At 37.3% G+C, this 24,578-nt stretch overlaps 2 protein-coding genes across 2 annotated transcripts in view; one reads left to right on the plus strand and one right to left on the minus strand.

Moving 5' to 3' along the window:
• The window catches only part of LOC110458238 (neuropeptide Y receptor type 2-like), a 94,790-nt gene that overhangs the window by 68,674 nt on the left and 1,538 nt on the right, over positions 1 to 24,578 (minus strand). The gene's annotated exons all lie outside the window — the stretch shown is intronic.
• On the plus strand, positions 663 to 7,492 carry LOC110458232 (dentin sialophosphoprotein-like). The gene is made up of 3 exons (XM_021509845.1): positions 663 to 708; positions 3,356 to 5,735; positions 6,070 to 7,492. Exons 1-3 carry the CDS (start codon positions 663 to 665, stop codon positions 7,490 to 7,492), a joined length of 3,849 nt encoding a protein of 1,282 aa, XP_021365520.1.

A 24,578-nucleotide genomic window follows, 5' to 3' on the forward strand; every position in this document is an offset into this window, starting at 1 on the left:
TTCTACCTGACCGTACTTTTTGTATAAATATGATACCGGCTCTCGTCCCAAATGAACCTGAGTGGGTATCTAACGACATACCGCAAACGTTACTTCACGGAACTGGAAACAGGATGCAAAATAATAACAATAACCATAGCGATCTCGTAGGACAGAACACCAGGGACCGTATTCCTGAAACCGTTATCATGCTCAAACACGGATTCTGTGCTCAAACCAACTCTCTTGTGACTCGCTTAATTTAGAGGTGTCACAATAACAAAGTCATGTGTCAACATTGAACACTGTGAGATTTTATAATCTATCCTTTTTTCCACATTTTTGACAAAATGTGATTTAATTTATTAATTCATCACAGAACAAGAAATTGGTTTGAGCATAGAATGGGAGTTTGAGCATGAGACAGTTTCATGAATACAGGCCCAGGGCCCGTATTCATGAAACCGTCCCCATGCTCGAGCATGGTTTCTGTGCTCAGACAAACTCTTTTGTAAATTATGCCAATTAATCAAAAAGTTAAATGAAAACATTGAAAACAATATTCAGCTTAAAGGTTCTTCAATGTTTTTCAAAATTATTGACAAAATCAGATTTTTTTAAATATATTTATAAGGGGAACAAGAACTTAAGTTTGAGCACAAAATCAATGCTTGAGCATGAGCATGGTGTCACGAATACGGGCCAAGGATGAGAAATCAGTGGCATTGTGTCAGCGAGTCGTCATTTAACAAATCATTGCATGGGATTGAATTCGTTTCATGAAAAATAAATAAACAAATGAGTTGAATATTTTCTTCAATTGTGGTAATAGAAGCTTGAACTGCATGAGCGCTATGATCTCTGGAATTGGTTATATTTAGCAATACCATAATTGAAATAACCCTTATGTTGTTGTTTTTTAAGTATCAGCTGTGTCAACTTATCGCGACTTTATTGTAAATAGAGGACCTAACCATTATCAAATTGTTGATTATATGACAAATATCTCAACAATGGACACGAAATAAGTATTTTATTTTTAAATCCAATATCCTGGATTTGTTTCAGGTTTATTATCTTCTAGGGAATAATAACTGTCGAGACCATTCATAAAAATGTCTTTTGTTCATCAGTTAAGGTAGTGTACGTAAAAAGTTGTCCTTTAATCGGTTGAACTTCCGGTGTATCCTACGCTACACGTTAGAGATGTAAACACGTGAATTTCCGGTCATGTGACCCAACGTGTGTTACATTTCAGAACAAAATCGATGCTCCCCTCTATTTGCTTTGCAGTGTGTTTTCCCGGAAGAGGACGAGAAAGACTAATGAGCAAATACGCATTAGTAATCATTTCAAAAAGCTTGGTTATCGAGAAAGCCGTAGCAAATCGCGAGTCTCGTCGACATATTTTAAAGTATTTCCTTAAAAACCCGTATTTGTTCACATGAACATGATAATTAAGGGAATATTAAAGGTACCACTGTTAACATGTATAACGTTTGCGAATGAATTAAATGCGCCACCTATCGGAGATAACACAGATATCTGTCTGTCCTAGAACACAAATAATGAAAACGTGTTCTAAATGGCTACAGGGCTGAACGCGTGACGCGCTCCTGGATATTTATTACTCGTAGAGGATACCGCGAGTCGTCGCCAGGTCACGTAATGATATGAAGCGGTGTTTTTCATGTACTTTGTACATAATCGTGTTAAAAAAAGTATTTTTTTATGCTGGGATGTGTTTTTTACCTGCCTTTTATTTAATATGTTGCAGTTCAGGTATTGACTGAGATTTTCTGGCACATTTTCGAAAGATACCAAGACACAGAAACAAAACACAACCATAGCTGCCGTTGAATGATCTTGTATTGTGCATTGATAGTTTGACGTCTATAATTGCAAGTTAACATTGAGGTTTTCAAAGAGTATGATAAATATGAAAATAACAAGCTTTATTTCCTCTCGTTTGCGTTACAATAGTTATTAATATTCATATTTTATCAAGAAAATTGCTGACTGAAAAAACACAGGAAAAATTTATAGAGCAAAACGCGTTCAATTCGTAAACGTTAACTTCTAATTCAAAGCGAAAACATGCGTATGTAGGCGTTTGAAAGGAGCAAACCTCACAGACGAATTATTCAGACGAGATACAAAATGGACATATTCTGAAATTGAAGCTGATATCGGAACACATAAATGACCCAATGCAAAGCGGGCTGCGAAGGTAAACACAGCTTCTCCGGGTAATTATTGTTTCCAAAAATTCAATAATCAATGCGGCGACAGGAAACAGAGAAATGTCCATGACACAGCTACCATTCGATCTCGGCGTTTATTTGATTACTGAGTTAGGATGGGAATGTTTGGCCTTAAGCCGTCCCCTTGGGACCATCAAATGACAAGGCGTGTATCAAAATCGTCATCTGTTTGTAGACAGAATCGTGCATGTATCAATAACACGTTTGTATTTGCCCTCGACGTATGTTTATCTAACTTTTGAGTATAATAGCCGTGATTTGAAATACAAAATTTCGGATAGTCGTTTTTTGTATTATGCAAATTTCTTATCATTCGAAATGAACCTTTTGGACTAAAATTTGGAGTTCTATATAATTTTACGCTGTAGAATCAGCGTAACATTATGGGGGGGCGGGGGGGGGGGGGGGGTNTCAGTCCTCTGGGATAGCTCAGATTATTATATATCCTTTACATATTTCGAGGTATTTGGCACAAAGGACCAAAAACATCTTCTTTGTCCCCTTTTTTGAGCACTCAATATCCAATTAAATGATTTCAAAATTAACTTAGATTTTCCTGTATTTTGACGTTTTATTAAACTATATTTATTTTTTTTCAACATTTTGTTCTCTCGATTTATATGAACTAGATACCTTAAGAATATCACGTTGTTTAAAAAAAGTTTAATTATCTATTGATTGGAGTGAAATGTCAGTTAAACAGCATTGATTTTCACTATATTATGTTTTATATCTGTGACTAAAAACTGTTAAAAAAGGAACATATTTGACTACTAACACGATGTAAAGCGATATCAACAGAGAAACAATCAAAAGCTTATCTCAATGGGCATCAGTGATCACAAACAAAGTCTGGTATTTGTTTACAATCTGTTCCGTATATCTGAGGTGGAATCAGAGATCCATTCCTCTAACTTGGAATACGGTCGCTGCTCGTGTATCGAAACCACGCAAACTGTTCTAAGGTTGACTTTCAAATTACTACAAATGGGAACGCTATTTGAACGACCAGGTCTGCTGGAATTGGATGTAATAAAGTTTCCGTTACAGACCGAGAGGTACATGTATGGTTAGAGCAATTTGAAAATCGACTACGATCCTATACATCAAAGTGCGAAGGACAAGAAGTGATACTCTAAACAAACCTGGTAGTGATACTTCTAACAAACCTGGTAGTGATACTACAAGCAGCAGTGGTCGTGATACTCCAAACAAACCTGGTCGTGATACTCCAAACAAACCTGGTAGTGGTAGTGATACTACAAGCAACAGTGGTTGTGATACTCCAAACAAACCTGGTATTGATACTCCAAACAAACCTAGTAGTGATACTCCAAACAAACCTGGCAGTGATACTTCAAACAAACCTGGTAGTGATACTCCAAACAACAGTGGTAGTGATACTCCAAACAAATCTGGTATTGATACTCCAAACAAACCTGGTAGTGATACTTCAAACAACAGTGGTAGTGATACTCCAAACAAACCTGGTAGTGATACTACAAGCAACAGTGGTCGTGATACTCCAAACAAACCTGGTATTGATACTCCAAACAAACCTAGTAGTGATACTCCAAACAAACCTGGTAGTGATACTCCAAAAAAAACTGGCATTGATACCCCGAACAACAGTGGTCGTGATACTCCAAACAAACCTGGTATTGATACTCCAAACAAACCTGGTAGTGATACTCCAAATAACAGTCGATATGATACTCCAAACAAACCTGGTAGTGATACTCCAAACAACAGTCGATATGATACTCCAAACAAACCTGGTAGTGATACTCAAAACAACAGTGGTAGTGATACTCCAAACAACAGTGGTAGTGATACTCCAAACAAACCTGGTCGTGATACTCCAAACAAACCTGGTAGTGATACTCCAAACAAACCTGGTAGTGATACTTCAAACAAACCTGGGAGTGATAATCCAAACAACAGTGGTAGTGATACTCCAAACAAACCTGGTCGTGATACTCAAAACAAACCTGGTAGTGATACTCAAAACAAACCTGGGAGTGATACTCCAAACAACAGTGGTAGTGATACTCCAAACAACCCTGGTAGTGATACTCAAAACAAACCTGGTCGTGATGCTCAAAACAAACCTGGTATTGATACTCCAAACAAACCTGGTAGTGATACTCCAAACAACACTGGTAGTGATACTCAAAACAAACCTGGTCGTGATGCTCAAAACAAACCTGGTAGTGATACTCCAAACAAACCTGGTAGTGATACTTCAAACAAACCTGGTAGTGATACTCAAAACAAACCTGGTAGTGATACTCCAAACAACACTGGTAGTGATACTCAAAACAAACCTGGTCGTGATGCTCAAAACAAACCTGGTAGTGATACTCCAAACAAACCTGGTAGTGATACTTCAAACAAACCTGGTAGTGATACTCAAAACAAACCTGGTAGTGATACTCCAAACAACACTGGTCGTGATACTCCAAACAAACCTGGTATTGATACTCCAAACAAACCTGGTAGTGATACTCCAAACAACAGTGGTAGTGATACTCTAAACAAACCTGGTATTGATACTCCAAACAAACCTGGTAGTGATACTCCAAACAACACTGGTCGTGATACTACAAACAAACCTGGTCGTGATACTCCAAACAAACCTGGTAGTGATACTCCAAACAAATCTGGTAGTGATACTCCAAACAACAGTGGTAGTGATACTCCAAACAAACCTGGTATTGATACTCCAAACAAACCTGGTAGTGATACTCCAAACAACACTGGTAGTGATACTCCAAACAAAACTGGTAGTGATACTCAAAACAAAACTGGTCGTGATACTCAAAACAAACCTGGTAGTGATACTTCAAACAAACCTGGTATTGATACTCCAAACAACAGTGGTAGTGATACTCTAAACAAACCTGGTATTGATACTCCAAACAAATCTGGTAGTGATACTCAAAACAACAGTGGTAGTGATACTCCAAACAAACCTGGTATTGATACTCCACACAAATCTGGTAGTGATACTCAAAACAACAGTGGTAGTGATACTCCACACAAACCTGGTATTGATACTCCAAACAAATCAGGTAGTGATACTCAAAACAACAGTGGTAGTGATACTCCAAACAAACCTGCTATTGATACTCCAAACAAACCTGGTAGTGATTATCCAAACAAAACTGGTAGTGATACTCCAAACAACCCTGGTAGTGATACTCCAAACAAACCTGGGAGTGATACTACAAGCAACAGTGGTCGTGATACTCCAAACAAACCTGGTATTGATACTCCAAACAAATCAGGTAGTGATACTCAAAACAACAGTGGTAGTGATACTCCAAACAAACCTGGGAGTGATACTACAAGCAACAGTGGTCGTGATACTCCAAACAAACCTGGTATTGATACTCCACACAAATCTGGTAGTGATACTCAAAACAACAGTGGTAGTGATACTCCACACAAACCTGGTATTGATACTCCAAACAACAGTGTTGTTTGGAGGTATCACTACCAGGTTTGTTTTGAGCATCACTACCAGGTTTGTTTTGAGTACCACTACCAGTGTTGTTTGGAGTATCACTCCCAGTTTTGTTTGGATAATCACTACAGTGTTGTTTGGATAATCACTACCAGTGTTGTTTGGAGTATGACTACCATGTTTGTGTTGAGTATCACTACCAGTGTTGTTTATCACTACCAGTGTTGTTTGTAGTGATACTACAAACAACACTGGTAGTGATAAACAACACTGGTAGTGATACTCAACACAAACATGGTAGTCATACTCCAAACAACACTGGTAGTGAAAACATGGTAGTGATACTCCAAACAACAGTGGTAGTTATACTCTAAACAAACCTGGTATTGATACTCCACACAAATCTGGTAGTGATACTCAAAACAACAGTGGTAGTGATACTCCACACAAACCTGGTATTGATACTCCAAACAACAGTGGTAGTTATACTCTAAACAAACCTGGTATTGATACTCCACACAAATCTGGTAGTGATACTCAAAACAACAGTGGTAGTGATACTCCAAACAAAACTGGTAGTGATACTCAAAACAAACATGGTAGTGATACTCCAAACAACAGTGGTAGTGATACTACAAACAACACTGGTAGTGATACTCCAAACAACACTGGTAGTGATACTCCAAACAAACCTGGTAGTGATACTTCAAACAAACCTGGTAGTGATACTCCAAACAACACTGGTAGTGAAAACATGGTAGTGATACTCCAAACAACAGTGGTAGTGATACTACAAACAAACCTGGTAGTGATACTCCAAACAACAGTGGTAGTGATGCTCCAAACAACAGTGGTAGTGATACTTCAAACAACAGTGGTAGTGGTGCTCCAAACAACACTGGTAGTGATACTCGAAAACAACAGTGGTAGTGTTGCTCCAAACAAACCTGGTATTGATACTCCAAACAACAGTGGTAGTGATACTTCAAACAACAGTGGTAATGATACTACAAACAACACTGGTCGTGATACTCAAAACAAACCTGGTAGTGAAACTTCAAACAAACCTGGTAGTGATACTCCAAACAAACCTGGTAGTGATACTCCAAACAAACCTGGTAGTGATACTCCAAACAACACTGGTAGTGATACTCCAAACAACACTGGTAGTGATACTACAAACAACATCGGTAGTGATACTCCAAACAAACCTGGTAGTGATACTCCAAACAACTCTGGTAGTGATACTACAAACAAACCTAGTAGGGATACGACAAACAACACTGGTAGTGATATTACAAACAAACCTGGTAGTGATACTCCAAACAAACCTGGTAGTGATACTACAAACAAACCTAGTAGTGATACGACAAACAACACTGGTAGTGATACTACAAACAAACCTAGTAGTGATACTACAAACAACACTGGTAGTGATATTACAAACAAACCTGGTAGTGATACTCCAAACAACACTGGTAGTGATACTCCAAACAACAGTGGATGTGATACTCAAAACAAACCTGGAAGTGATACTCCAAACAAACCTGGTAGTGATTATCCAAACAAAACTGGTAGTGATCCTCCAAACAACACTGGTAGTGATTATCCAAACCAAACTGGTAGTGATACTCCGAACAACACTGGTAATGATACTCAAAGCAAACATGGTAGTGATACTCCAAACAACACTGGTAGTGGTACTCAAAACAAACCTGGTAGTGATACTACAAACAAACCTGGTAGTGATACCCCAAACAACAGTGGATGTGATACTTAAAACAAACCTGGTAGTGATACTCCAAACATCACTGGTAGTGATACTTCAAACAAACCTGGTAGTGATACTCCAAACAACCCTGGTAGTGATACTCCAAACAACACTGATAGTGATACTCAAAACAAACCTGGTAGTGGTACTCCAAACAACACTGGTAGTGATACTTCAAGCAAACCTGGTAGTGATACTCCAAACAACAGTCGATATGATACTCCAAACAAACCTGGTAGTGATACTACAAACAAACCGGGTAGTGATACTCCAAACAACACTGGTAGTGATACTTCAAACAAACCTGGTAGTGATACTCCAAACAACCCTGGTAGTGATACTCCAAACAAACCTGGTATTGATACTCCAAACAACAGTGGTAGTGATACTCTAAACAAACCTGGTATTGATACTCCAAACAACAGTGGTAGTGATACTACAAACAAACCTGGTAGTGATACCCCAAACAACAGTGGATGTGATACTTAAAACAAACCTGGTAGTGATACTCCAAACAAACCTGGTAGTGATACTCCAAACATCACTGGTAGTGATACTTCAAACAAACCTGGTATTGATACTCCAAACAAACCTGGTAGTGATACTCCAAACATCACTGGTAGTGATACTTCAAACAAACCTGGTATTGATACTCCAAACAAACCTGGTAGTGATACTCCAAACATCACTGGTAGTGATACTTCAAACAAACCTGGTATTGATACTCCAAACAAACCTGGTAGTGATACTCCAAACAACACTGGTAGTGATTATCCAAACAAAACTGGTAGTGATACTCCGAACAACACTGGTAGTGATACTCAAAGCAAACATGGTAGTGATACTCCAAACAACACTGGTAGTGATACTCAAAGCAACCATGGCAGGGATACTCCAAACAACACTGGTAGGGATACTCAAAACAAACCTGGTAGTGATACTACAAACAAACCTGGTAGTGATACTCTAAACAAAACAAATAAAACTACTTAAAACGAAGGATTTTAAGGGACACTCCAAACATTTTGTTGTTTTAATGACAACCTATGCTATTCACATTTTAACGTCAAGTGAACAACGTTCGCTATCAGCATTACACTGTATGGACAATAATATATATGTAATAAGGCAAACGAAATCTTCACCAACGGAGCATGTGCCTCCGACAGATCGGCGTGGTAAATCCCATAAACAGGCCATCAATGATGGAGAGAAAGACAAATCAAAACGACAGCAATCCACCTAACCTCCTACCGGGTTAGCTCTCCCCAGAGTCTGGTGAGTGACTGGACATTGTCCGGAGCCTCGTCGCGTGCTGAATCAGCGCTGCGCAGTTTCCGGACCTCACCGGTCCTTTACTAAATCTTGATGAAGGTCCAGAGCGGTCCGAAATCTGCGCAACGCCGCCTGGTGGCTCGTCCATTTGATAAAGACAATGACACCAACAACTACATATAGTACATAAACAAATAAACAGTAAGGATATACCTGTTTGAATGACACCTAACGAAACGCCACCTGGTGGCTCGTCCATTTAATAAAGATAATGACACCAACAACTAAATATAGTACATAAACAAATAAACAGTAAGGATATACCTGTTTGAATGACAACTAACGAAACTCCACCTGGTGGCTCGTCCATTTGATAAAGATAATGACACCAACACATACATATAGTACATAAACAAATGAACAGTAAGGATATACCTGTTTGAATGACACCTAACGAAACGCCACCTGGTGGCTCGTCCATTTAATAAAGATAATGACACCAACAACTAAATATAGTACATAAACAAATAAACAGTAATGACACATCTGCTCGAATGACACCTAACATAACGCCACCTGGTGGATCGTCCATTAACATGTTTACGTTTTCATCACTTAGCAGCTTGTCGACTTGTAAGAATGACACTTATCGAAACGCCACCTAGTGGATCATCCATTATCACAAAGGAAGCATGCAGTTGCGTAAACAACTGCATACACGAAAAAGCTCGCCTATTACGAGAGAATCACACAAATCAAAACGCCTCGAGTGGGGAGGCCATTATAAAAACATGTTATGTGTATGCATGTCGCCGAAAGGTCTGCTCTATTACGCGTTTCCTTCGTTTATTAGGGAAACCAGCTTACCCACATGGACTGCTATATATGTATTAGAGTATACGCAGTCAGTCTGTTTTCTTGTCATTAGTCGGGATCTATAACGGCTGAATTACAGTGCCATACGACTTGAAACTGATACCGACATATCCTATCGAAGACCACATTATTCTTTACTCGAAGCAGGCGAAGTTGAACAAAATTTGTAAAATATTTTGTCCTGAAAACAAATACAACCTTCGTTTACGGTATCCGGACGTAGGATCCGGGCGACAGGCCAGCGCACTATACCCAAGTGTTTTCTGGGGTTCGTTTATTCGGAAGGAAGGATGCATTTCAATACAGCTGGTATAGGAATATGAAGTAGTCAATACTTTAACCAAAAACAAGCGGCACAGTTTTCAGGGTGGGAAGATATGTTCAATAACATAATGTACCGGTTCATCTGTTATACCCTGCCTGTACTCTTCAGTTAGAGAGTGAACATATATAAAATACACTAATAAATGGCTTGTTAAAAAACAAAAATAGACGTTTCATGACACTTAGCTTTGCTCTCGGGCAATTTTACATAATCACGTGATATTTAAAATGATAACAATATTTAAAACGAACAATTGTATTCTTTAACTTCACAAGACACGCGCACTGCTTACCGCTATCTTAGGTTCATTGTGATGACGTCATGCAATTGTAAGACTTCTCTCATTTATAAATAATGTCCTTTTCATGTAAGCCTTCATAGAATTAAACAGTCTATGAACAATTTTATTACAGAAAAGTAATTTACTATCTCAGACGCAATTTACGCTCTTAGTATCCATTGCCACGTGATCAATGACGTCAAATGATTACCGATATAATTGCATTACACAACTCACACCCTTAACCTGTTAAGGTAGGATCGTGATAGATATAATAAGTACCAATTTTTCAATAGGAAATCAAATTATTCGTGTGGGAGGACGTTTTTTAATTATACGTCATTGAATTAGATGTGAATAAAACGGAGATTTACTGAGCTCCTCGTCCCTGGAATTGGTTAAATCCCGTTCTGCTCATGAAATAATCGTCCTAAAACAGCTAATCGATTTATCTCAATTAAGAAACAGGCGTAATGCAACACTAACCACAGAATTGAGTGAAATTCCAGCCTCCCAATTTTCTCCAGAGTGTCACCGTTTTAAGTTAGATGTAAAAGTTTAATCAGATGTGATAATAACCGACATCCAATGTTCCTTAAACTATATATATCTGGAAACATATATGGTTTTCACGTGTTTGATCAGATGATATAAGTGTTATTGGTTCAGTCATCCAGCGGACAGAAACCTAGTGGGCGTATCTTCACCTTGCGATAAAGGAAAAATCCGTCAAGGTTTATCAAAAAAACCTGCAAGGAAGCCTTTTCTGTACCGAATAGGACAAAGAATGAAAATTGTGGCCGGTCCATAGAGGATCCGCTTTATAGAGAATTTGTATTGTTATCTGTCAATGATCTAAATATATATGTATGTAAGTTGATATCCTTTGAAATTCAACACTGATGAAAAAATAGATAGTATTATACCTCGTCTATATTACAGCGTGTCTGATTGGATTACATTGATCACATGACGGGGATATAAAACATCGTGTCGGTCTCACACGCTCGAGTTTCCTCGGTCATATTTAAGTTATTCGGAGCCTTTCTAGAAATATGCGGAATGGCCAGTGCACCTGGGTTCCGAGTGATTTTAAAATGTGTACTGCCTATAATGAAGGTAAACACGATTATTGGTTTGCCCGACAGGAATCATTTTCCGTGAGGGTTCAGTCCAAGTGAAATCGAGGGCAATCACTAAATCGTGTCTCCCTATTGCAAGGGTAATACACGAAAAATATTCAATTCATATCTTTAATCATTTACAGTGAAAGTAAACAGAGAATGGGGTTTGCGTTCAGAAACAATTTGGCGGTGATATAGAATCAAAGCATAATACCTATAAAAGATATATGTATATGTACGAACTATTCATATACAAATATATTTATGTCGGTATGGACTGAAGATATTATATGTATATTTGACTTATTTTAAATTGTATATACTGTGTTTATTGCACATTGTTTGTTGTTCTGCTAATGTCTTTAAAACAACATCCTGTGAATAAACATGATAAACAAAGTTTGTTTCACATACGTATTCAAAATCAATACCCTGTGTCACGTCACCGGAGTGACCATGTGACATCATGCTAAGCCCCTGTCCTAGGCAGACATTTGAGACTTATATCTAAATTACAGGACAAATGAGCTACATATAGTCAACAGGGATTTTACGTATGAAGCATACGTTTCATGAAACCCAACATGAGATTAACAACACAATACCGTATTACAGCAAAATACAGTAATTGTAAGCACAGGAAGTATACTGCTCCCTAACCGGAAGTACACCATGCATACTCTTAATTGAGCGTAGCTTCTGGGAAAGTCATCATCCCAATTTAACAGTACATGTAATGTTAGCTCGTGTGTAAGCACATGCTCCCTGGAGAGGCAGGTATTCACCGTAATTACCGGAGAATTGGCCCCAGCAGTCCTCCTTTCATCTCGGTAAGATTTCGTGCACGAACAATCCCAATGTGGCGTGTTTTCGTTTGGGTTCCTGACAATGTTCTAAACATAATGTGTTTAGCAGCGCAAATATTGGATATTTTCTTAACCCGCTCCGATTTAAACGTCGAATGGAATCCAAGGTTTTTCTCATGAAAGAAGGGCGTGTGATCCTTTGAGAACTATGGATTATAATTCATTAAAGTAATTCTATTGCATTTTGGTTACTCGGGGAATGTGTGGAGGAGAGATGCTACAGCTAAAACCTAAGGCAACAGGGCGGTAATACGAACTATATCCAGAAGGATCGTAAAAATCAGTTACATTCACGTTTAAAAGGTGTCTAAAATAAACGTTGAATCTTTATGGCGTACTTTATAAAAGTGTACATGGTTGAAAAAGTGCCGGATGGCGCAACGGTCAGCGAACTCGTCTTTCACTGAGGCGGCAGGAGTTCGACTTCCCGATCAGAAAAAAAGTATGGGATCACCTGACTGACCATTGTGGGGTTTTCGGAGTACTTCTGTTTCACTCTATATCAAGACTATGCATTCTTCCACCGAGACGAACAACAATGGTCAATATTAATTGATAAATCTGTGTTTTATAAATGTTACAAAATAAATATTTTATGTTGACATAATTAACATGATGATAGACAAGCATGCGACTATAGATATATAGTTTTGTGATAAACCGAGGAAATACATATGGCAGAATGGAATTTCGGGGGCGTTGTTTATGTTCCCTAATCTACTTCAGAGCTAAAGGTCACGTTAATAGATATATCCTGTGATTGAAATCAGATACAGGTCCCGTATATCAACCCATGATATAAAATATTGTGCAGAACTCTAAATTTCGTTGCAGTGATTCTGTAGATTAGTTTATTGTCGATAGTGATTCCGAAAGAAATAACATGCACGTATGCCTTACTCATTTCAACTATTTACTGATTAATTCTACAGCTGCTCTTTGAAACAACATGTATTTGTTTTATTATCTTGCTCGTTTCTCCAACACACCTCCCAGCAATTTTATCATTCGCTATGCTCGTAAAGACAATGAAAAAATTAAGAAAGCGGAACCGCCACACACCTTCCTCGTTTTTCGTTTTAGTGTACGATCGTCGATAAAATCTACGACTATGCCTTATTTAATTATAGTAATGCCAGAATTCTTTTCTCAAATACGAGTAGTTTCTGTCTAGAGTTTGATCATAAACATAACTGAACATACTCACTTAGCACTTGTCTAACCTCCATTAAAACACTTAGAAAGAGAAGCGTTGTTTAGGTGTTCCGTTCACGACGTGACAGATGCACATTGGTATAATGGTTAGACCGCTTCCAGCCATTACTCAAAATCAACTTACGTCTTTTTTTAAGGCTGCGACCTAGTTAAACATTCTAGTTCTAACACACTGGGCTTTTTACATTGTTGGAAAGCTTGGGATTCGTTTGTAATAAGGAATTGAGTCATTTATGTCTTCGATTCTACAATATAACCCTATTCATGTTGAGGAAGTCCAGGGATATGAAAACAAATATGAAAACTTGTATAAACAATTACACCCCCNGCTCATGTATCATGTAACTCTGCCTTATGGACGATATATACTACAGTGTAATATTTTGAAATTGTGGACTTTCAATGAAATGAATATGTGTTATGTGAACCTGAGAAAATTATATTAACCGAGATGAAGTCGAGGTTGATATCACTTTTGACACGTATTCACCGTAATATAAGTCCTTAATTGTTACACTGTATACTACATCTGTAAGAGATTATTTTACTTTTACATGTGTAATGTATCACGAAATAAGACAGAACGTAAGCGAATCATTTAGAGAAAAGGACGGCACTGACACAAAGCATTGTGACGTTACCATAGGAGTGACGTTAGGTGAATATTAACCTGCTGTTTTACTAAAAATAGTAACAACGAGTTTATATCACGAATTACCATTCTCCATGTAATTATGATTAAACTAATGAGGATGTCAAAAAATGACGTCATCTAATATTAAACTAAAGTGTCTAAAAGTAGTAACACCGAGTATATGATACCATAATTAACCAGCCTCCACGTGATTATGATTTAACCAATGAGGATCAAGGGAAAAAATGTGTTATAAATTATGTCTATTGAAGACAGTTACAGTCGGTATAAACATTAACGTCTAGGATACATGGACTAGTCAATGTATCACTGACGTCTAAGAGCTACAGTCAAGGTAATCGAACACACTACACTGTACATTTGGCCATTAGTTACGTAATTTACGTAGCGATCGTGACAGGCCGTACAAATGTAATAGAGAGAGACATGATCCAGACCTAACGACAGTCGCTATGGAAGCATCGCATGCCACCATTATCAAATCGAATCAAGTTAGATAACTCTCATATTTCACTGGGATCAAACTTTATCTCAATGTTTGACAATAACTTAACAAATTAGTATTTATTAGATGCGCGTGGTCGCGTGAGAAAATTGATAATCCGTCTCGTTCGTGTTATGTAATCTGTGTTGAATCCCGCGGTTTTAGTGTTTAGCAACATGCTATGGAAAAATACTCGTTCATGTTTCGATGTTTTATTTTCGGAAAGAGCAAGTAACACTGACAGCTGATATATCACATCGTAGGATTATGGAGAAAAGGAGAGCAAGCCTTGCTGTGTGTTTTATTATATCACTGTGTGCAAACACTGATGATAAAATAGCATTTCTGTGCATTTATATATGAACAGCATCAGATATTGCAGAGTGACGTCATGCGTCGTGTTCACGAATCTTGTAACGGGATTATAGATGGGCATTTCAAGCAGACATAGTGTCTCATAATTCTTACCATTTAATGAATAGACATCTATTACATTGTACCTGTCACCAAATTGTGTAATCGGGAGCCATCGGTACTTTCCGTGATCGCTTACGGAAAGTACCGATGATTCACGATTGCAATGAAATGAACAACAGCGCAACATCGATCTTTAACTGATATTTCTGTCAATTTCTTTAGAAATGTACTCCGTATATATTCAACAATATTGCATAAATTGCTTACTGATTGTTGAGTATGTACATTTAAGCAACAGACCGAGATATGGTCTAAAAGGAGTGTGTCCAAGTGTTTGTAAATATTATTTTTTCTAAATAAAAAATGTAACAAAACATTTCCAAACTTTGTGAAAACACATGTAAGGTACTTACGTCACGACTCATCCAATGTTTGTTGTGTTTTCCACGTGATGTTATGTTACTATTGAAACGTTACAAAATAACTATGTCGGTTACCTCTAAGACATGCTGTAAATATCTTGAGCATCTTGTGTATGTTGTTGTATCTGTCTGGCCCACAACAGTCATGCTTTAATAGGTTAAGTACTTGTTGGTCAGGGTCAAACAGACGCTTTTAGCGGGAGAACGCAGGGGTTCAGATATGCATGTACATATGGCAGATTTTGAATGTACATGTTCATGTAGCTTCGTGGTAGAGGAGGATCCCTTTAGCTCAATCGGTAGACTGACAGACTATGAAGAGTCATGGGTTACCTGTTCGATCCCCAGTGGAAGCACACCATTTTCTTCTTTGCTGTTACATACATATGGATCATCATAGCATCGTTATCAACATATTTTGTGTAAAACACGAAAATAAACTTGTTTGCCAGCTTTGTCATCTTTTTTTATGATTAATTCTGTATCCTCGAGTTAAAATAATTACAAGTGATACAACAAAAGTCGTAGTTAGTGTTAAGTGGTCTGTTCACAACATAGCGCGGATCGTATGCATGCAACCTATATTGGCTATTCTGTCTGGATAAATTAGTCTATACGGAATAAAACAAATGTTTTCAATTCATGAAAGTCAATTCTGAACAATAATGGAACAGACATGTATGTGTCAATATAATTTATTTTGCAACATAAAACAAGTCTGATTGAAAGACAACATAGATTATCGATTTGCGAAACAGCGCCTTGTGTCCGAAACTATATGACGTCATAATCGGGAGGTGGTGAAACAATAAATCGCTCGTGACGCTGATTAGTCGTCAGCGCCACCTGCACCGGGTTGAATTGTTTTCAAACAGCGTAAATGACTTTTGTTGTAGTTATCTAAACCATCTGGAACAAGATTTTGTCAAATCGTCTTTTTTCTATTCACCCATGTTACAAATGTTTTAAACCACAGAACAGTTCACAGCCTATATCCATACTCACAGTAACTGATGACGAAAACCAAAGAAATAATTAGCAATCATTTGAATCCCTTCTAACTCATATCGTACTGATAAAATTATTGTTTTATAAAGTTTACTTGTTTTACAACAATCATAAAACAAACAATATCAACTTATATTAATAACTCTTGTTGGCCCGGATGTTAGCGCGCAGGGGGCCATAATGTGGGAGGAACCCGGAGTACCTGGAGAAAACCCAGGACAGGTGACCCCATATATTTACACGTCCGATCGGGAAGTTGTTGTTTGATCTATATTTGCTATATTAGATAGTGTATTAAGTTAAAAAATCATTTTTGTTTTGCAAGTAAATATTACCGATTGATTGCAGAAGAGGTAGAATTGTGTTGATCAATCCCTCCAAAATGGCGCACAGCCTCGTTGTCGAGCGTGGTGACATTAGAATATGGCGCCAAAGATTACATTAAAACTATCTGACTTTTTGATAATAATCAGAAAATATCAAATGTTTCTCACTTTGAACATATTTGTTTTCCCTCGTTTAGTAAACAAATACTGATTTTATACACAAGGACTTGAAACTCATGAAAAAAAAAATACCGGTACTCTGCCAATCTAAGTGGTTTTCAACGGAAAATCATTTAATATTCTCTATATAATTAACACTTACGGTACGATCTAGCAGGCGATCGGCTTGATGCGAATATGTCCTCAGTACATTATTTAACGTACAATGTACATGCATATGCTATGTTTGTTTCCTTAATCGATTACCTATTAAATGCATGGACTGTGACTAGTGGTGATTTACTTGAAAATGTTGAGAAGCCAAGGGGTAAATATACTTTAATTAATATTTTTATGCTTAAATATTAGTGTAGAAAAATACATTAACTTTCCAACGACTCTGTTTGAGTTGTTTATGCTCATTTAATTGGTTAGCCTCGTTTTGACTACATTGTATGTTATTTTTAGAGTTCTACAGATGATAAAGTGCAAATCCATACTCTGCGTTTTCTGAGATTTTCCGAGACTTCATCAGCTGCCATAACACTAATGGGAACTGCGTTAAAATCATAATTTAGAGACGTCAGTTTCAAAACGTACAAACGTCCATTTGACATTTAAAATAGAAAAGTCGAAATGAGAAGATTTAGAATGATTGAAACTTCCCTGATTGTGTTAATGATAATTATATTACCGCTGTTAGCACGCCAGGGTGCTTCGTAGCAATAACTCGAATGGAACTGACGAAATTGTTATAGAATTCTCCTGCCGTATCGAACATATGACTTTGAGATTTTAGTACTGCCAGGAAGGTATTATCAAAATACGGACACAATATTACGTAACTGACATGTATCATCAGACAAAATGCTTTATTTTACTACTTAAAACCTAACAATTAAGTGCCAAAAGCCATACCGGGGCGTTACAGTCGCCAATTCCGACTCTTAAAAGGGGGTTATTTAAGGGAATCTACTTGTCAAAGGTTGAACTCGTAACAACCAATACCAATAATTTACAGCCTATTTGCTATTGACTTCAGTCGGTACTCCATGGACTCATGAACTGCAGTCAATTCTTCATGAATTGCAGGTAATACTCTGTTGAATACTCTTAATACACAAATAACTGTAGTCAATACACTTTGCACTTCAACTAATTCTCCGTAAATTTGCAGGATTTTGTTTTTAAATGTTGTCAATATTCGATGGAATACAGTTTAAACAAATTTAATTGCGGTCAGTTGTAGCAAATATTCAACGAAATTAAGTCAATTTTTTTTCTGAAATGTTGTCAATATTTAACGAACTGCAGTTAAAACCCCGTGAACTTTAATGGATCATTTATGTTCTGGAGTCAATACTCAATGAAGGAGTACACTATTTAGTTTTAGTTTAAAATATACATGCCACATGTAGCCGTGCACAGGTGCTTATAAAGTTTGGTATAACAAAAATACACTAAGTTAATATAGATTGGGCAAGAAAGCATGTCTTTATAATATTGTTTTTGTAGATTTTGACTAGAAGCAAAAATGTACATAATACAGTAAATTTGTTTTGTTGACGTTGGTGTATCTACAGTATCTGAGAGTTTTGACAAAACATTTAATTGCAACATGTCAAAATGGACACAGGCATGTATGCAGGTAATTACTAGATTATACCCCAATCAATTGTAGGCTTTATAAATATCAGGTTATTATATTGATTATGCGACAAATGCCTGTTATTGTCTAAAATATGACTTAATTACAGATCCATATCAGACTTGCCACGTATAACAACATGTACAAGTAAAAATAACCTATCGAATAATACTGCATGACCCGGGTGTTACCGCGCGTGAGTCTTAACGTGAGAGGAAACCGGAGAACCTGGAGAGGTCCACGTGATTGGGCAGGTCAGAAATGATATAACAATGCAGGGTTACTTTTACTAAAGATAAGGAGATCGCCTTGTTCTGCCAATTTGGGGCAAACAATGTGACCGGGGTGCGGCATTGGGTTTGTTAGTGTTGTAAACACTACATTATTGGTTCGGTTAATGTGATTTAAGTACTACAAGGGTTATTGAATGTGACCTAAAAACACGCTTTTTATATAATGTGAGTTAAGGTGCGCCATGTGTGTATTCAATTTTATCTGTACTTTAATTACAATTAAGTATCCGAAATCCGTTTCAAGCTTAAACTCGTGTAGCATAGTATCCTCGGGGCCTTTCTGTTGTTAATAACATCTGCATCAAATATCCTGTCTAGATCTATATAGATTCATTAATGTTTCATTCTTGCGTTTAAAATAGAAAAGCTCATGTCAGCAAAAATAAGATGCACGAGCGCTCATGCAGGCATCGTTAGGCTGTCCTTTGGATAATACATGTATTTTGACGACAAAGCGTCTAATTTAATCAATTTCAACAGTGCTATATCATTTAGCATGTCCAACTCCAGCGCTTCACAATAAACTATTAAATGATCCTATTTAACTCTAAAATCACATTCCTAAACGAAAGAAAAAAATGCAAAACGCTTTAGAACAACAGAAATTATCGAAGCTGTTAAAGGGAAAGGAATTTAAAGACATCAAGCTCAAACTCAGATTCCGTGCTCAGGTCCTAATCCTTGTTATGATGATAAATTCACGAACAAAAAACGTTTTGTCAATTACGTAAAAGCATTTTTGAGAGATTGAATTAATACCAAGAACAATTTTTCAATAATATTACTTTGGTCTTTCGGCGTTTTCACATGATTTAAGTGAGTAACACGAAAATTGGTCTAGGCAAAAAACTGCATGCTTGAGCATGAAAAGGGTTTGATGAATACGGGACCCGATGTCTCTGAACATAAATAGTTGATTGAAAATGCCTCGATTTAAATCACGTTTTTTGTAGTAGTATATCGATTTTGGCTGGATACGGAATATTCCTATCCTAAATATGTTGTTTTTTTTCATAATCTAAACAGCATCTACTTGATCAAACGACCGCCTACCTAAATGTTACAGTATACTTAGACGTGCATGTCTGAAGATGAGTTAGATTGGCCACACGATATCTCCCTATACATCTATCTACAGGCTCTAGAGCCTTCCACTGTGTTCTAGCTCCGGGATTCGCGTCAGCGTGGACATGTTAGAGCTCTGTGATCATAGGCTGTAATTCATGCATGGGCATGCAAACAGTCTTGACGCTCTCCACGCATGAGAGAGGAAAGTCGATGGAAACACCAAGATGTGATAACGATTTGTCGAAAATATCATGGTTTTCAATTTCTTAGAAAAGCAAAATATTTCAAAAATATGAACTACATCATTTTCACGTAAAAACAAGCATTTCTCCTTGCAAGACTTTTCATCACATTTTATGGAAGTACAAGAAAGAAATTTGTTATTGAGAAATATGTAATTCTATTCAAAACTAGTAATCGTTTTAACGAGCTCACGCTCAGCGACTTGTGTATACATTAAGACCTTTTTCTGATTTTTGGTATAAGCAAACATCAAGGTCGACAACTGACGCAAAAGCCCTCCCGGGGATTGAGCATACTTCTAGTGTTAATTTGGTTTAGACAGTTTGTTTAAGTATGACTAAGGTTTGACATAAAACAGTGATTAACAAACATGAAACTACAATATTTGTTGCGCTACGTGTAATAGTATAGCAACGATTTTAACTGTATCTTGGGTGGTCGAGTGGTGCAGTGGATAGCGCACTCGCCTTCTATCAAGACGGCTGGGGTTCGATTCCCCGATCGGACGTGAAAGGGTATCGGTTCACCTGCCCGACAACGTGAATTTTCTCCGGCTACCCCGGTTTCCGCCCACATTTAGACCACCTGCTTCCTTACCCCCTGGCCATTAGGTATTAGCGCTTAATTTAAGTTGAATTACGCGTTTCGTGACTGTTGCAAATTAAATAATGTTTATATAGAATAAAATAACAAGTAGCCAAGATAAATCGCTAGGCATTTCTGCCTTTTATGGGTTCTTCGGGCGGACTGATGTGTCTAATTGTATAAAGTATCGAGAGCCTGAATAATATCATTGAAGAGATGAAAGCGCTAAAGACCTGTTGTTTTCGTTGTTTTTTTCCTAATATATATATATATATATATATATATATAACAAAAGACAAGAGCTTCTTCGACTTCCCTAGCGCTTTCTCCTCTTTAGAGGTTCATCAGAGATTCCCCTGTGTTAGGGAAGTCGAAGAAACTCTTGTCTTTTTTTTTTATATTTAACCATCACAGGGAATGTGAATGTTTTACTGATTATATATATATATATATAAAACAAAGCACGAATACTATAATCGGCTAGCGCTTTCGCCCATCTTGGGGCTTTTCAGACGATTATATGATACTCTTAATGGTTGCAGAGGAAAACAGTACAGAACAGAAAATAGTCAGTTTATTTAAAAGGTTTAAGTTTGAAAGCAGTTTGAAAGGGATGCGTTTCAAACGATTTCATGAAAATACATGTTACCACCGATTTACATGGCTATTGACAGACGGTTCCACACCTTACTACAGATTTACATGGCTATTGACAGACGGTTCCACACCTTATTACCGATTTACATGGCTATTGACAAACGTTTCCACACCTTACTACCGATTTACATGGCTATTGATAGACGGTTCCACACCTTATTACCGATTTACATGGCTATTGATAGACGGTTCCACACCTTATTACCGATTTACATTGCTATTGACAGACGGTTCAACACCTTATTACCGATTTACATAACTATTTGTAGACGGTTCCACATCTTTGATGTTGATTTGTTAAAACATCGGTATCCGTCGTGACGGTAAAACAGTAACGCGCCAGACTGTGACCGGATCGTGTTGAAACGTACGGGAACACAAGTTCTTTGAGATGCACTAGACAATTACCATGAATGGCTTTTGATACGTATACAATAAGTAAAAGTGTATACGATAATCTAATGGAAGTCAATGAAATAATCTCGAGGATATTGTTATTTTGTCTCCGTGTACTCATTTCATATGTACCTAATGGAAGTCAATGAAAGAACCTCGAGGATATTGTTAGTTTGTCTCCGTGTACTCATGTCATATGTACCTAATGGAAGTCAATGAAAGAACCTCGAGGATATTGTTATTTTGTCTCCGTGTACTCATGTCATATGTACCTAATGGAAGCCCATGAAAGAACCTCGAGGATATTGTTATTTGGTCTCCGTGTACTCATCCCATATGTACGAGACGGGAAGTTGTATGTTTCACCTCCTACAGATTCCTCAACAGAGTACCAGCAATGCCATGCATTAGCGCATCTCTAAAGTCTAGTTTAGATCTCACTAAAGGATCAACGAGAGTCTCGCATGCATCTATGATCAGGAACTGCAGTATGTACATTGTAGCACCGATTGCTGACTTGAAGTGACACGATTTTGCGATTGATATAATTTGTTTTTCGACGGACAGGGAAATATGAAAAGAAAACACCGAAGTTTCTCAGAAATGGCACGGCTTTTGCGTCACTGGTACCAACTCTAATCTGAAATCGAAGTATCTTTTTTTTCTAATTCCTAGAAATCATTACACTGCGTTTGACCACAAATCAGTTTCAACATTTTGTAACTTATTCAGAAACTAATGTCCACAACAAGCTTCCAGCTCAATCGAAAAAATACCCCCGTTGTCACGAAATCTAATGGGTATCAGCAGAATTTGCAACACATGACTCATGTATGCTCCACATGAACACAACACGTTCTTGGTACCTTCACGATCCTTGCAGCAAGCGTTTGTGATCGGAGAAAGCAGAACCTACTGCCGCTCGTTGCCCCCTGTCCGTCGAATAGGAACGAAACCAGAAAAGGTCGGCAGTAGATATACCATTTGTATATCAAAGACGTTTGAACAACGTACCATAATCAATGATATCGCATACAGCCAATACCGTGTAGCTCAGTAGGAGAAGACATGCCGAACGCTTGTCGTCTAAGACCGCGGTTGTCCATGGTGTACAGTGGAATCACAACAGAGCAGTTCTCATTTTGAGAAAGTATTAGAGTGATTTCGATGATGGCAGCGCGTGCTTAGTGATGCAGCCTGCAATAGTCTATGTACACCAGGAACCCAAACTTATCCTGATTATCAAGCATTGAGCGTGAACTTATTAAAACGACCGCAGTTTCGGATATATATTTTTATTATTTCAAATCGCTGCACACCAGAAAATCTTTCTGTTTAAAAATTCTTAAAAGTATCGTCCATGCATATTTTTAGCACCCGGTATTGCATATCACTATGTTGTCCGCATTCATCAATACCCGTATGTAGAGGATTAAAGTTTGTCTTTTAACAAGTCGGAGAACGTAGTGAAATTGGAGTAAAAATAGTGAAATACATTTGTTCATTTTATTCATAATCTCAAAAATTAAGAAACAATTTTCGGTAGGAATTAGTTGTAATATTCGTAAAGGCACGAAATGTATCAGTAATATATATGGTACGAGATTAAACAATTATAGTTTTACATAATAGGGAACGCTCAAACATTAAGCGCTACCTAACGGGATCCGTAGGGAAATAACGTATTTGAACGATCTTCCAACTCGTCATACAAGAAATAGCAGTTATCACACATGTGGTTATAGCGAAGAGTTCTCAAAACAATTTACACTTCTTATCTAATTACCAACAACGCTGTCGGGACTTGTTTTTCTTTAATACTAATCACTAATGACTTTATTTTCTTCCGCTTTTTAACAGTCCTGTATGTCTTAGGTCGATTTGGATCCAAACTTTTACATTGCACGATCATTTCTTTAATAATTCCTTTAAAACGCATTATTTTAAAGGAAAACGTGTCTATTTTTAAATGCGTTGCCTCTAGAATTACATTATCTTATTTGCATTCATCTTTCAGAACGTAAATTACAACCGGGAATTAGGTATAAGTTAGATAAAGGTCGAAATCATTAACGCTCAAGACATATAGAACCATTACACAATATATCCTAGACACAGTGGAAGCATTCCTTCGTTGAGTTTATGTACATCTGTAAGTGTTATCAAGCAATAAATAATTTATCAGCTTGAAATGTTGGCTTTCTGGGATACTTCATCTGGCAAGCTTGAAACCTCCTAGAACCATAAACATTTCGTCATATCCTGAAGAAGGCCAGGAGGCCAAACATTTCTAGACGATAATGTTATTTGTTGATAACATTTTATATTTCTCGTTTCATTTTTTTCTGTTTTGTATAAAACGTCTTAAGGAACCCGAAAATGTCTGTCTCTACAACTACATGTAATTATTTAATATCGAAGATTCTGACACCTTTTAAATTTACAGAAAAGGGAAAACATTAAGGTCAGATTGTCAAGTAGTTTATGAAATTTAACTTTCTAGACAGAATAATGCTAGGTCTGCATAATACCCCACACGATCTCGTCACAATGGTTATTTGGTATTTGTGGTAGCGACTGCGATCGCAACGCTGTACGCAAACTTTTCACATTGGAGCTAAGACCATTCCTTTGGTATCCAGAGAAATCATATGGATAAACATATAAGCGAAATCATGTAAATAGTTTAGTGAAATCATGTAAATAGATGAGTGAAATCACGAAAATCAATCGCGAAATCACATGAAGGCATTAATTATTGTTTGAGCGAAAT

This window comes from Mizuhopecten yessoensis, unplaced genomic scaffold (assembly GCF_002113885.1).
Source record: "Mizuhopecten yessoensis strain PY_sf001 unplaced genomic scaffold, ASM211388v2 scaffold9503, whole genome shotgun sequence".
Classification (NCBI taxonomy): Eukaryota; Metazoa; Mollusca; class Bivalvia; order Pectinida; family Pectinidae; genus Mizuhopecten; species Mizuhopecten yessoensis.